At 33.2% G+C, this 16,647-nt stretch overlaps 1 protein-coding gene across 1 annotated transcript; it reads left to right on the top strand.

Moving 5' to 3' along the window:
- The first annotated feature begins 2,518 nt into the window (after positions 1-2,518).
- LOC121240910 (putative disease resistance RPP13-like protein 1) lies at positions 2,519-5,506 on the top strand. Its single transcript, XM_041138431.1, has 3 exons — positions 2,519-4,796; positions 4,863-4,877; positions 4,911-5,506. Exons 1-3 carry the CDS (start codon positions 2,654-2,656, stop codon positions 5,504-5,506), a joined length of 2,754 nt encoding a protein of 917 aa, XP_040994365.1. The 5' UTR covers positions 2,519-2,653.
- The last annotated feature ends 11,141 nt before the right edge of the window (positions 5,507-16,647 follow it).

Raw genomic sequence — 16,647 nt, forward strand, 5'->3', positions numbered from 1 at the left:
ATCTCATTAAAAAAAAAAAAAAATCAATTCATGGTTAGTGTGTGGCCTAGGGTGGAGAAATATAGATGGCAAAAGCCAAGACATTAAGAAAACGTAATAATCTATCTTTAATACATACATATATAAATATATATTAAAAGATATGACAATTAGAAAAAATAAAAAAATTGGGATGATTTAAGGCCACCAACAATTGGGATGCAATTCTACAAATTAAACTGAGAGTATTTCTCTGAAGTGCCAAATTTGCAAGATTGAGATTAGTAGATCAATTTGCTCATATTGCAAATATATATGCATTGGCTTAGAATTCATGAAGTGGATGATCGGAACTTCTGCCTTATTGGTCTTTGTGGTTAGTTCTCAACCCACCAATCAAACAGTTTAAATCATCACCTCCTTGGTTTTGCCAAAACACCTACTATTTAAAAATAATAATAATAATCTATTTAATGTAATTTGCTTATAAAAATCTATTTAAAAACCATATTTATTATTTATTTATTCATATTTGCCTAAAACACCTACTACATGATCTCACCCACTTTTCCTAATTGGATTTAAGAATATACTAAAACAACAAAAAATCATTTAATTAATCATTGCAACGTAGGCTAGACTAGTCAAATTTTTCTAATCCTTGTAGAAAAGTAAAAATGTTTATTTAATTTAGGTAATGTGATCTAAGCATGGTTTTAATAACTTAATTCTAGCCAGCAGAAGAAGCCGGATTATATAATAATAATCTTGATATTATATAGATATTAATGGGATTGCTACCTTTTCAATTTTTTATAAAAAAAAATTAAATTCATATGAACTTATTTTATACATTTTAATCATAAAAACTAAATTCATCTCAACTTAAAAAAATTAACACATCATAATAAAATTTATTAAATACTATTATTTACATCTCAACTAAACTCTTCCCAACATGAAATTAGAACCAATACCTTTTTTGTAGTCCACTCAATTTGGGCGTAAGAAGGATGGTTAGTTAATGAAGTAAGTTGCCTTGCACAATTGATTGTCGGAACTTTATTTTCATATCTCTATTCCAAGGCATCGTCCATGAAATTAGAACAACTACCTTCCTTGGGCATTTCATTTTTGGTAGGCCCTAGTATACCATGTGGCTATGTGCTTCCTTAGCTGTAAAGCTAATTTTAAGGCCTCGTTTAGTTACATAAATAAGATGGAAAACTTGTAAATATTAATAAGATAATTTATAAATAGTAAATAAATTGTTTGAATTAAAACTTTTATAAAATTTTGAAAAATTAGAAAAAAAATTGAATAAAATTAAAAGAGGATTAGAATATAATTTTTTAATATTGTTTTTACTTTGGTATTTGAAAAAATTTAATTTTTTTTTATTTTATTTAGAAATTTGGTAAAGTTGTAATAATTAGATGAAAATGTTAAAAATTAAAAATATTGTTTGTTCTTGAATTAATGATGTTTGGACATTGAAACGAGATAAGATAGTTTAAAAAATTTGTAAAACATGATTAGGCATAAAGGAATAGAGTAACGCTACATACAGTCGTAGAATGTTCAAGTGTCGTGCAGTGGCTTTGAAAAAGAATGAGATTTACTATTAAAAAATTAATTAATTTTTCATGTAGATGTCGTATTTGTTCACTTTTTTAAAATGATTGTCCGGCATTTACACACTCACGACTGCAACTATAATTTCTCAAAAGGATATTGGACAGATAAATAATGCTATATAAACATTGGCCATCGGAACTTGATTCTCGTCTCTCTTTAATTTCCGAAGGCAACCACCACGAAATAATTAGTACTTATGCTTTCCTAATTGGCATTTCTTTCATTATTTTTGGTAGGCCCAATTATTATAACATGTGGCTATGTGCTTAATTCCTTCGTTATAAAGCTAAGCTAATTTTAAACAAACTGGAATATAGTGCAAGTTGAAGAGAGCTTAGGAAAATATGAAGTTCCTCTTCTTATTTGTGGTTTATTGCTTATTTCTTTAGACTTTGATTTTTGCCTTTGGAAAACAGTGGACATGACTCCGTTATAGGCCGATGATTAAAAAATATCATCTGACTTTATTATCAATAAAGCAAATGGCGGAACTTGATTCTCATCTCTCTTTAATTTCCAAAGGCAACTTCCTACTTTTTTGGTAGCCCCCACTATATACCATGAGAACCTGGTGCAATCAGGTGGTGTTGGTCCACGAAACTAAACCTATTCCTCCATATATCAGCTGCGCTTATATACAACTCCATCAATGCAGTAGGATGCTGTCTATGATGCAGAGGACGTCTTGGATGAGATTGCTACAAAAGCCTTACAATCCAAATTAGATGCTGAATTTGGAACCAATATTGCAAGTAAGGTACGAAACTCCATCCATACTTCTCTTTTTTTTAAGAAGATAGAAGTAAGGATAAAATGGGTAACTGAGAGATTAGAAAATCTAGCAAGTCAGCATAATGTCATGGGTCTAGTACAAGCTAGTACCGCCAGAAGGATAGCATCTGAAAGATTGCCCACTACTTCTTTGGTAAAAGATTCAGATATTTGTGGTAGAAATGATGACAAGGATGAAATAATTAATAAGTTATTTCATGATGATGCTAGTGACAATGAGATAGGTGTGATTGTCATAGTAGGCATGGGGGGAATGGGCAAGACCACCCTTGCTCAGCTTGTATACAATGACAAAACGGTCCAAAAGCATTTTCACCCTGTAGCATGGGTTTGTGTTTCAGAAGACTTTGATATGTTTAAAGTAACGAAAACAATTCTGGAAGCAGTAACTTCTTCGACCAGTGATATTAAAGATCTAAATCGGCTTCAACTTCAACTAAAGGAGAAATTGATGGGAAAGAAATTCCTAATCATTTTGGATGATGTTTGGAATACGAAGTACACTGATTGGGAGATATTAAGCAACCCCTTTAAATCTGGGGCACAAGGAAGTAGGATCATCGTAACAACGCGAGATGTTGATGTTGCATCAGCCATGTGTGCTTTTGAAATTCATCATCTAAAGGAATTACAAGACGAGGATTGTTGGAAACTATTTGCAAGACATGCATTTCTGCATGATGCTAACTCCTATATGCATTTAGAGTTTGAAGATTTAGGTCGACAAATTGTACAAAAATGTAAAGGTCTACCTTTAGCAATAAAAACAATTGGGGCGCTCTTGCGATCCAAAGTTGATGTTAGTGAATGGTGTAAGGTTTTGAATAGTGAGATATGGAGTTTGTCAAATCAAGAAATACAAATTCTTCCTGCTCTAAGATTAAGCTATAAACACCTTCCCTCATATATAAAACGGTGTTTTGCTTACTGTTCAATATTTCCAAAAGACTATCCCTTCAAAAAAGATCAATTAGTTTTATTATGGATGGCAGAAGGTCTTCTCCACGAGACTGAAAACCAAACAATGGAAGAAATTGGTGATGATTGTTTTGACACTCTTGTATCAAGATCATTATTTCAAAAGTCGAGTGAAGATGAATTTAGCTTTCAGATGCATGATCTCATCAATGACTTGGCAAAATTTGTATCTGGTGAATTTACATTTAGGTTGGAGGTTGATAGTTCTCCCCGAATCGTTAACAAGACTCGTCATGTGTCATATGTTCCAACTCCATATGAGAACATCCAGCAGTTCAAGGCTCCTCAAGAAGCTATGCAATTGCGTACGTTTTTGGCATTAGAATCGTCACCAAGTTACACAATTCAAAGTTTTTTTCGTGATGTGTTGCCAAAGTTAGGTCGTTTACGGGTGCTCTCCCTATCTCACTACTGGAGGCTGTACGAGTTGCCAGAATCAATTGGAAAAATTACACAGTTACGTTATTTGGACATTTCTAATTCGGGAATTAAAAGGTTGCCTGAATCTTTATGTAAGTTGTACAATTTGCAGACATTGAAGTTATCTCATTCTCCAGATCTTGAAACATTGCCAAGAGACATGCAAAAACTCGTTAATTTACGCCATCTTGATTTGACTGGAACTGCCATAATGGAGATGCCGATACATATGGGCAAACTAAAATGTCTCCAGACATTAACCAAGTTTGTCGTTAGCAAACGCACTGGGTGTAGCATTAGAGAATTGGGAAAGCTTGCAAATCTTCGAGGAGCACTTTCTATCTCGGATCTTGAAAATGTTGAATCCTTCACCGATGCAGAAGGTGCATACTTGAGGAATAAAATGGACCTTAAAGAGTTAGCGTTAAACTGGAAAGAAGGTTTAAATACTGAGATTTCAGAAAGTCAAAGAGATGTACTCAACGGTCTGCAACCACATAGAAACTTGAAAAGTCTCACAATAAATTACTACATGGGTGGATGTTTTCCAAATTGGGTAGGGGATCATTCCTTCCCTTATGTAACGTCTATTCATTTGGAAAACTGTAAATATTGTTGCAGCTTACCAGCACTTGGGCAGCTACCCTCTTTACAAAACCTCTCTATTGTTGGTTTTGATGTAATTGTTGCAGTGGGTGAAGAGTTTTACGGAAGTACTGGTTCTTCTTCTATTAAGCCGTTTGGGGCATTGAAAGTTTTGAAATTTGAGCAGATGTTGAATTGGGAGAAATGGATTTCTTTTGGTGCCGAAAATGAAGGAGGAGCTTTCCATAGTCTCGAGGAGCTTTATATTCGGAAATGCTCAAAGCTAACGGGAGATTTGCCCATTCACCTTCCTTCTTTGGGTATCCTTCAGATTATAGACTGTCCGAAGATGCTGGCTTCACTCCCAAGGGCTCCAGCTATATGTCAATTGAAGCTGATAAATTGTAGGGAGGATATATTAAGGGAACTGCCAATTCATGTAAAGAAGGAGCTCAGAATTGGAGGATTTGATGCAGTGGATATGGGTGACTTTTTCTCACATATGTCTCTTCCAGTGGGTGGTCTACCCTCTACGTTAAAAACTCTTGAAATAAACAATTGCAAGAAGTTAGGGCTCCCAACGAACTTGTACTATTCATGCCTTGAAGTTGTGTACTTGATCAATTGTGGTTCTCTTCGGTCCATTCCAATGGATATATTCCTAAATGTTAAGGATCTGAGAATCCGAAGTTGTACGGATCTAGAATCTCTTACAGTTGCAGAACAAGTACATCAACATGATTTAGTGGCCTTGTCATCTCTACGTATCTCAGAGTGTCCTAATTTTGTGTCATTTCCGAGAGGAGGATTGCACGCCACCAACCTTGGAATCTTAGAGATCAGTTATTGTGAGAGTTTGAGATCGCTACCTGAAAAGATGCACATGCTCCTTCCATCTCTTACTGAATTTTCTATAGAAGGGTGTAAAAATATTGAGACGTTTCCAGAAGGGGGCTTGCCTTCCAGTCTGAATGAGATTAATATTTGGAATTGTGAGAAACTCGTTGAGAGTCGGATGGGGTGGAGTTTGCAAAATCATGCCTCTCTTAGAAATTTGATGATTAGAGGCGGACCGGAAGACACTACAAGAAACAGAGCCTTTCCCGGCGCCTAAAATCGCTGCTAATAATGCATAAAATCGCTGCAAATACTTATTTGCAGCGATTTATGCTGCGTCGGCACTCCGTCGCAGTTGTTGCGCCTTTTAAAAAATTTGTCAGCGAAATGAAAAATTCGTCGCCAAAAATTTTTATTGGCAGCGATTTTTTCCCCCGCAAATATACTTAATTTCGCCGCAAATAATGATTGAATTTCACTCTTCTATCGCTGCAAAAAAGTATTTGCAGCACTTTAGATTGTTGCGAATACCCAAATAATCGCCGTAAATAGCGCATATTTTTGTCGCAGCGATTTTACAAACGCTGCAAATAGTAGCCCCAATTTATTTGCGGCGACTATTTTTCGCTGCTAACACTTATTAGCATCGACTTTTAGTCGCCGCAAATAAATCTCGTCATATGACTTTGTTTTTGGCGTCCAACTATGTTCGCCGCAGATGAGGAATATTTCTTTTTGCAACGAAATAATAATCGCCGCAAAATCGTTTTGATTGTTAGATTGCTTTGACGTCCACTCTTGTTCGCCGCAAAAACTGATTTTTATTAGATTAAATCTTTTTGCAGTGAATTTTAAATCGCCGCAAAAGAGATTTTGAACCTAAAATCGGCAGTATACGTACAGAATGCAAAATTTGTAGTGGGTACCTAATTCCCTGCTCCAACTGATTCACAACATTACCAAATAGTACTTTAATCCAATACTTGTAAGCATAAAATGTTGTACATTAATATATATAAATTCAAGTTCTCATCCAATACATCATCAATACATCATACCCTTTAAGGTTACTATAAACTGGCATATGGTGCATTAATGGAAGGCAATAATGTCTTACAAATGGGAGCAGCTAATGTCTCTTACAACTTTAATCATGAACAAACATATCACTTGCATCCACAATCCAAGTGATACAAGTATAAACAAATATAAAAAATATGCTTGCTTGGGCGGTGTTCATCCGCAGACCGCAGAAGGCTTATGAGCATATCAAAAGACTTGATTGACCACCCACCAAGCGTTTTAATATGTAACAACTTCACAACGAATGAGAGCTTTGAGAATTTAGTGCAGCCGTCGAAAAGAGGACGTCGAGCATCCTGTAATAGTTGGTCAAAAGTTGAGTTTGGGGAGGGATGTGGTATTGATGGCTGAGTTGACGATGTAGTGTTGTCTTCAGGTGCATCTTCGAATGTGCCTGCTCGGATGTCATCTAACATACGGTCCATGTCATCAATGTACTTCTCTTCAACTCCAACCCCGGGATCGGTGTCGTCGTCAATGATGGGGAGTGTTTCCTCCTCCCCATGAAATATCCACTGAGTGTAATTTGGATTGATCCCTTTTATGAACAAGTGAGACTCCACCTCAAATATAGGCAAGAAGTGGTTATTACAGCATATACGGCAGGGACACCGAATGCGATCACTTTCCTCACAATGGTTTTGTGCCATTGTGAGGAAATTTTTAACCCCTTCAGCATATGCAGGTGATACAAGTCTATCACCCAAATTCATCCAGCTTTTGTCCATCTAAATAAAAAGAAGACTCGTCAAATTCTGCTATTCGTCTCGGTGAAGGATGTTATGATAGGTTATTACGATATTCTATATACATATGAGATAAGAAAGTGTAAAGAGGGATTTATGAGGTACTAAAAATCACCGCTGGATTTAGCACGAGGAAGTGATCATGAATGTGGCGTTCAGACTTCTTACATCAATACATATTAATATTAATTTATGATATGACACAAATATAAAACCCATAATATTTTTAACAGTCTTGTAACCTAACATGATCATCATGAACTAGTAGATATGCATCAAACTCAACATGACATATAAGTTGATAGATACATATATATAACCACAAGATTAATATTCAGGACCTAGAAAGATAACGCAATCAAACTCACCCACATGATCATCAATATCAATGATCTATATATTAACAATTAATAATAATCCACTATTGATCATCATAGGCATCTAGTACGTACTAGTATTGACATTCGACCCATAATTCATTTTTATAATGGATCGATGAACTTCTCCATGTTCAGACCTTTGCCAGTGATTAAAGTATAAATGTGCTTTATTTACATCCTTAATATCGACTATTTTAGTAGTGTTGTCCAAATTTTTGATGATTCTATGCCTATGTATATATATTTTAAGAGAACTTCGAAAAAAAATATCCATTTAACTAATTATTATTGAGTTATATTTAATTAGGAGGACAAAATTAAAGAACAGAACGATTAATACTTGAACCCCCACCTCCTTTTCCTATGTACCATTATTCCCTAGCTTTATTGAATCATTTTCCACCCAAAACCTACAAATTAATTTGGGATGAAACCAGAATGATAAGTTTATCTTATCATCTGCTTATACGTAAATCAGATCGGGTTATGTCGCACTGCTAGCTTGTGCTCTTTATTGTATGAGGGGGGGAGGTATTGTGAATGATTAACTATTAATAAGTAGCTTTGGAGTAAGAACACTAGTACTGCATCATACTTACTAAGGTTTTAGGGTCTCATATATATATATATATATATATATATCAGCTAGCTGCTGCTATGCATGCAGGGCCAAAATTTATATATAAAACCCTCATATATGATATTATATATATATATATATACATTTATAAAGCATCTACAGTTTGGGCAGTTGCCCAGCTTGCGCTTGATGTAGGGCAAAGAAAGTAAGTTTGCCCAGATTTCTTGGCCAGTACATCTTTTCACAATGATCTATCTGTTTGATTTTCATGATCTATGGTGACCTTTCCATGAAATGAGTGCTATAAATATTGTTGGAGATTAGATGGGAGATAATATATATATAGGGGTTTTTTTTTTCAAATGCCAAAATCAATTTTGGAATTTAATAGATTCTTTTAGGAGAATATGTTCTAATTCAATGAGTGCTATCGAGGATTCTTATCTATTAGTATTTGTTTTTGCTTAATAGTTAAAGAATTGTTTTTTAATGACTTGATAATATTTTTACTTCTAAAAATATTTAAGAGGTTTAAAAAAAGAAATAGGCTGTTCGGTGAGACTTCTCAGTGGGTGTAGCATCACCCTTTTTTTAGAAGTTCTAAAGGCAATATCTTCATTTGAGGGAAAAGGGAATACACTATAATTTTTGAAAAGTTTGCGGTATGAAAAGTTTGAGAGGTGATTTTAAATTTGATGATAGTTGGAGGAGGTTTTGTATATTTCTCCCATTCCGTTTCTTGATGGTGAAATAGTAAGAGAAATAGTTTACATATTTACAAGAGATAAAATTTTAGCTCAGTTGGGGAATATATTTGTAGGAAATAGTGAGATAAAATTTACAACAGATAAAGTTTACATATAATAGTTTGGAACTTCAAAGACAGTCGACTAAAACACAAACACAAACAATGCACCAGTGAAGGGTTGATGAATAAACCAAACAGAACTCAAAATCCATAAGCTACAGATCAACAAAAAAAAATTATCACTCAGAAACCAGAATGCATAAGCTAGAGATCAACAAATCCATTAAGACTGCAGTGAATGTTCGACACACTCTTAATCAGTACCCACCAAAATGCATAATTTTTGCAATAAGCAGCTCATGCGAGGATGAAGGGGGAGAGCAATTTCTTAAAGGGAACCACTTACAAGTGTCGATGGATGATCTCGACCGCCGATATTGGCCTTCCCAAAACAATCACTCGGAAACGGACCGCGAGGAGGCACTGACTCCGCTGCTGCTTCAAGTCTGGAATGAGGGGCCTGGGATGAATTTTTGCTCCAGAATCGCCGGGCCCGAACAGGGGCGAGAACAAGTTGGTACGCCAAAATGGGGACGAAGGAAATCGGGATTTGGGGGGAAATAGGGATTTGGGGGGAAGTCTGAAAATCGATGGAGGTAATGGCGCCGTTTACATTAAAATCAGATTCGCAGCGAACTTATGCGTCGGCAGAACATTTTGGGATTTTGCGGCGGTTAAATTCGCCGTAAGTATCGTTAAAATCGCTGCAAAAGTAAAAAGTTTTTTTACGGCGAAAATTTTCGCCGCAAATAAGCATAAAATCGCCGCAAAAAAGGACAATAATACGCACGGGTTGGAAGCCGCGTCGACCAAACCTATCGCCGTAAATAATGACTTATTGCGGCGACATTTATTGCAGCAGACCAAAAATCGCCGCAATAGAGCCATTTTCTTGTAGTGAGATGTGGTGTCTTTTCCGGAGAAGGGGTTGCTTCCCACAAATCTGATCCATCTGGAGATTTCTGAATTCCCAAATTTGACGTCGTTCGACAAGAACGGATTTGAGAACCTCACCTCACTTGAAAATCTGGCAATCATGTTCTGTCCAAAGCTGGAGTGCATCTCAAAAGAGGGGCTTCAACGCCTCACCTCTCTAAAAAGTTTGCTTATCTCGTCCTGCAACAATCTCAAGTGCATCTCACAAGAGGGGCTTCAACGCTTCACCTCACTTGAAAATCTGACAATCCATTACTGTCCAAAGCTGGAGTACTGCATGTTAGAAGAGGGGCTTCAACACCTCACTTCCCTTTCTGAGCTATATATCTATGAATGTCCTTTATTAACGAAGAGAAGATGGAGAAGAAGAAAAGGAAAAGAATGGCGCAAGCTTGCTCACATCCCCATCAAAATGCTTGACGATGAATTGATTGAGTGAGCCAACCAAAAGTCTATGATCAAAACATGGGTACGTTAGGTATTGTACTCTTTTATACATGTATAACATTTTGATGTCGTTTAGCTTTGCTTAGACGCTGTTTTTTATGAATCACACACTACATACAGATCAGCATTAGTAAAGATCAGTTGCCACCAGTGGCAGACCTACCTTTATCCATGGCCCCCCAAAAGTTTTTGAAAAATAAACATAACCTAATTTTTAATCATAATTTTATATATATAGAAAATGGCCCCTCCAAAAAAATTTATAATCCCCATATGCTTTGCAAAATTTTATAAAATTCTAATATATTTAGAAATGTCTCTCCAATTCTAATTTATTTATTTTCAAGAGTGTGGGAAGCAACCCTATTTTTAGAATTTTATTTCTACATGCATATGACAAATTATCGATAACGAGTAGAACTAGAACATTCCTAGAAACGATGTTTTGGAATGCTAGATAACTTTTAGGATACAACGACGTTTGGCTTTATGTTGAAACTGTTTGTGTTGCAACTATTCTTTTTTTTTTCATCATCTGTTGAAACTGCTTGTTCGGATTGCATTTTGCATATAAATAAGTTAAGAGTTTAGGGGGTTTGGATTTCTCCAAGAATCCACTTGATTCAGAAATTCAATTATTGTGATTTCAAATTGTAATGTTTCAAGTGATAGAGAAATATGAAGTGAATTCTGCAATATCTATCGAACAATTCTATCATAATAAATGAAGATTATCAAAGACGCGGGATGGAAAATTCAAAAGGCAAAAAGGCATCCTTCCTGAAAATCAAGACTGGGAGAGGAAAATTTTATAAAGATCATCAATCTATCAATGGATGGAAATTTCACAAAAAACAAAAATTATGTGGACAATCCTTCCTTTACACAAGAAGATATGGAAAAATAACTCTACATTTACTCAAACTACCCAAACTCAAAGTCAGCATGTCAGAAAACTCACGAACTTAACTAATTCATACAGACAAAGTTATCAGAAAATTCTCATCCCAACACAAAAAATTTCGGTTTTGATTAGAAACTTCTTAGAATATCAGTAACAAATAAACCAAGAAAATCTAGAAATAAAACAGCCCCAATCAATCTGATTACCGGTTAAAAAATTTGCTATAAATCCAAGTGGGTCTGTTATGTGTGCAGCAAAGACCTGAAGATAGGCCAAACATGTCTTCTGTGGTTCTAATGTTAAGCAGTGAAATTTTATTGCCTATCCCAAGGCAGCCGGGTTTCTTTGCAGATTTATCGGTAGCAGATTCTCCATCTAGCAACAATGCAACTTATTCAGCAAATGAAATCAGCTACGCTGCCCACCATAAATCTTTAACACGACGACTATCAAACATAAATGCAATCATCAAAAACAAAGAGGAAAGGCCATTAAAAAGTTACAGAAATTGAAAAAGGATACTCCATGCAGTATATAAGGCCTCCATTGGGACGTAGTCCAAGTTCATCCATAACATCATCCAAATTGATGAGTTCCCTTATATCTGAAAAAAAAACACACGGCTTTCCCACTCAATAGAATCAGATAAAACTAACAAACGGTCCTTCCTGTTATGTAAAGCTGATTAATTTTCTTGTTTATTGTTTATTTTCACTGAGACCAGTAAAAGTGAATCCCCCCCTATACCTGTTTGAGATATGCATGAAGGCAGGACTAGTTTGTCATACATCTAAAGCAGACTAGGCTGGATGTAATTAATCCTCATCATCTTGTCTATCAATATGCATGGCTTGTAAATTATATATTTTATTTTATTTTATTTTATTTAAGCTTCTCTTCATAAGAATTCAAACATATTTTGTTTTGTAAGTTTCTTCTCAATTTCTTCTTGAAAATGAACTTTAGATTTGAAGTCCGTGAAGCTTTTAGAATTGTTAAGCAATCTTAAGGAAGTAACTGAATGACCTGGGGTGGTGGTAGCATTCTAGAAAACACAAAGGAGCACATTTGGGTAGATGAGTGCTATCCTACCAAAGTAAGTCCAGGCTTGTTTGAGGAGTGAGATGGGATGAAAATTTTATGAATAGTAATAAGATAATTTGTGAATACTAGTGAGATAGTTTGAATTGAATATTTTTTAAGTTTTAGGAAAGGAAAGGAAAAAAATTAAATAAAAAAAAATTATAAAATTAAAATATTGTAAGAATATAATTTTATAATATTATTTTTGTTTGAGATTTTAAAAAGTGGGGATTATTTTTTATTTTTTATTTAAAAATTGAAAAAGTTGTAATGATTAGTTTGAAAATTTTGTATTTGAATTATATTTGGAAATAAGATAGGATGAGATAAAATGAGATTAGATGAGAATTTGATGTCTCATCTCATCCCCAAACATGCTTAGTAATACTAGAAATCAGGAAAATTTGAGATCATCCATCCAAGTGCTAAGAAAAAATCTTTTTCAAACAATCATGAGGATACGAAACACGGGCCACTCTTGGGTAGAATCGCTAGAGGGAGGGAAGGATGATCTGATAATTTGAGCTTTAGAGACCTTTTTGACATTTCACCACAATTTGAAGAGTAAATTACCATCAAGCCCCATTCGTCCGCATGCATGCCCCTACTTGGGACTGTACGTAGCAGTTCTCTTACATCACTAGATCCGGATGTTAAATATAGGTGTCTATTATCTTACCACGAGCCAAAACCATCGCACCTTTTGTGATCTTCCACAAACTTCCCGAAAAAACTACCCTATGATTGCTATTGTCAAACTGTATCACAAAGATTAGATTTTCTTCAATTCAAGAGTGTCTAACTTTTTGTGAAGTTCACACATTCCTCTTTAGGGCTATGATGTGCAAATCTCACTCCTACTACATACAATATTTGATGGAGCTAAACTTATTAATTATCTAAGTTTTAGTAAATAATATGTTAATGATTTGTGCAGAGATGACCACGTCGGTCCAATACTCATAAATTACTGGTCATTGATTTGTGTAATCGGGTGTATAAAATCATGATACGTTTTTCAAATTTGGTGCTTCAATATTACAATTATTGATTAGGGATAAGAAGAAAGAAAAGAGCCGGCTCAGATTTGGGGCTTCAATATTATAATTATCATGCACATATGTATGCATTGGCTTAGCTAGAATTTCTCTGATCTCTAACCTTCCAAAGAAAATCAAGTCTCTAACTTCTCTCTAGTATAGACTGATCTTCCAAGGAGGAGGAGAACCTCTCTCTGCTCCTCGATCCCTCTCATCCACTCCTTCCTCCTCTACTACTCTTATTGTATATATTTGATTTATTTTTATGTTTATTTTGGATGAAATGGTAATTAGATTTTTTAAAATTTAAAAATGTTTAGTTCCTTAAATAATATGTTTCGTAATTTCGGCTAAGGAATCCTGTGAAAGAACTTCAATGCTAGTTATGGAACTTCTGTCTGATTGGCCTTCGTGGTTAATTACTTTTGTTGTTAAGCTTCCTTAATATATAAATTTTATATATATATATATATATAAGTGCTCCCAGTTCTCTTCGTATAGAAGTAAATTTAGGTCTTGTTTGAATACAGAAACGATTTCATCTTAGCTCATTTTATCTTATCTTATTATTACAACTTTCTTAATTCTTATATAAAATATAATTAATAATTCAACTTTTTTAAATTTAAAAATAATAATAATATTTTAATACTATTTTATTCAACTTTTAATTTTTATCTAAAATCATCTCATCTCAATATCTAATCGGTTATTGGTAAGAAAAATGAGTTAAGAAAAATGAGTGCTTTTTATGTTTCTTATTTGTTTGGTAGTCAACGCTCGTAAATTATTGGCCGTTGAATTGACAGGGTGTAATCGGTTGGTGTTGGACCGTTGGTGCGGGAAAGGTTTTAATTTAATTTTATATATATATATATCTCTTTTTCTTGAAAAGGTATTATTAGATTATGAATAATGATACTTGTCCCGAGGATCTCTATCACAATGGATTTCAATTAATTTTTTTTTTTATTTAGTGGTTAAAGAAATATTTTTTAATGATATTATAATTTTTTTTAATGTTTGAGAGTATAAAAAATGAATAAAAAAATAAATGACCTTATCAGAAGAATTTGTCGGGCTAAACCATCGGTGGGTGCAACACGACTGTTAGATCACATATATATATATATATATATATATATATATATATATATATAAAGAGCTTATGAAACGGTAAATCTTGTTTTAACAGATTTGATTGTTTTTCCGTTAAAATTAATTAACGCCGTTCGTAAGCACATAAAGAGACAGTCCACCTGAGTCTAATAATTGATTACGTATATGATTACATCCTATTTATAGGTACTAATTTCTCTGTAACCAATTAATTTGATTACTGATTAGAATCAATTAATTGTTAATAAATGCTGATCAGCTAGCTATTACCTTTTATAATTGCAATTCGCAAAAAAATTAAGCAAAAAATCCCTACACTTCAAATGATGGAACAATATTAATTGCAATTCGCAAAAAAATTAAGCAAAAAATCCCTACACTTCAAATGATGGAACAATATTAATTCTACCTAATAGTACGTGCAACTTATAAACCTTACAAATAACGGTATTTATAATAATTAAGCAACTTAGATATTTTTTCATTTTGTATATACTTGTATTAATATTGATCTCAATTTTAATAAAGGATTGCCTCTGTCATCACGTCTGTTAAGTACCTTTACAATCAATCATCTTCTTCCTAAGGCAGTTACAATGAAGCAATGATAATTCTCGCAAATTAATAATTACATATCAATGCATTTATATTATAGTTAATTATGTGATTTATGTAATTTACCTATATATTTTATTTCCTTATATTATTCTTCATTTCTGAATTTTAAGGGCGGATAATAATGATTTGATAATTAAAAGTATCATTGTAAGATGCTTGACATACCCATCTACCCCTCTGTCATCTGTTGGTATTCAAGAAATTGGAATTGCGATATTGCAGAGTTGATGAAGGGTTTGCAACCATGGAGATAAATATTATTTTATTAGTAATAAATTAAAATATTTACACAAGCATTCATTTTAAAAATTGATTATGATTTGATGTAGAAAACAACATTCTGAATAGAGGCGAAAATAAATGTGATTGACTTGGCCCAAGTATTTTATTACATGTCATGTGTTGGCTGTAATAAAGAAACTGAATATAAATACAATGAAAGCTTCGTTTGTATATATTGCAAAAGCCAAGGGGTCTGCAAATCACGATATGTATCTTACAATTTTAATTTATAATTGATATCTAATTTAATTTAGAATTTAACACTTTTCAAATTGAAAATAATATATTCAATGCATTTAAAGTGTTAGGGCATATGTTGAACTGGACGATAATACTGGAAAGCTATTAATTAACATATGTTGTTCAGCAGTTGAGTTGGTGGAACTTGTTGGAGAGGTGTCTTTTAAAATTTTTATTCAAAAATTGAGTTTGGTTATATGAGTTAATTAAAAAAGAAATTGAGTTTTTATTAATTATGTAAAGCTATTCAAAATTTATTTTGTAGGAACATCGATCATATATTAAAAGTGTTGTGAAGAAATTATCAAAAAATATTTGAAAAATTCAAGTTTATGTAGATCTAGAGAAACTGAAGGAGAAAAAATATAGGCATTTTAATGTCCTCTTTATTGAGGAATTATAAGATGAAGAAAATGTTGGATCGTCATCCTATAATCAAAATTATCTAATGCAAATAACTTTTATAAAATTATGGACAATGTTTATTTTTAGGACCATGTTATAGCTTCTATTAATGATCTTCTTTTATAATATATTACAGCGTATAATTATTTATAAATTACATAAACATTATATCGTTATTTAATTAACCAAAAACATTTTGTCCTTATTAATAAAAAATTAGTTCTTAACAAAAAAATTAAATATAAACTAAGCAAACGTGCATTGCACGTTACTTTCACCCAGTATATATATATATATATAGAACAATGTAAAGGTGCCTATCAAATGTTCTCACCAAATTTGCACACTACAAATGAGTTTTTTTTTTTCTTTTTTTATGCATTTTTTAAACATCCTTAACCATTAAGAAAAAAAATAATAAAAAATATAACTTCACTAATAGTCATTTCCTTAAAGGAATATATATATATATATATATATATATATATATATATATATATAAGAGTGAACATGTTTGGTAGACATATTTCATAATCATATTATCATTTTAAATATATATTCTTAAACATAGTGAGATGAAAGTTCAGAATGTTAGTTATTTTGGAACCAATTGAATATTCATTGTATTATTGTGATTAGTGTTTTTTTAACAATAATTATTCATGAGGAATCAGAGAAAGGAAAAGAAAAATTATCATCTACTCCTGCTCTTCTACTACTCCTATAGTATATATTTGGTTTATTTTT

The sequence above is a fragment of the Juglans microcarpa x Juglans regia genome, chromosome 7S (assembly GCF_004785595.1).
Source record: "Juglans microcarpa x Juglans regia isolate MS1-56 chromosome 7S, Jm3101_v1.0, whole genome shotgun sequence".
In the NCBI taxonomy this organism is placed as follows: Eukaryota; Viridiplantae; Streptophyta; class Magnoliopsida; order Fagales; family Juglandaceae; genus Juglans; species Juglans microcarpa x Juglans regia.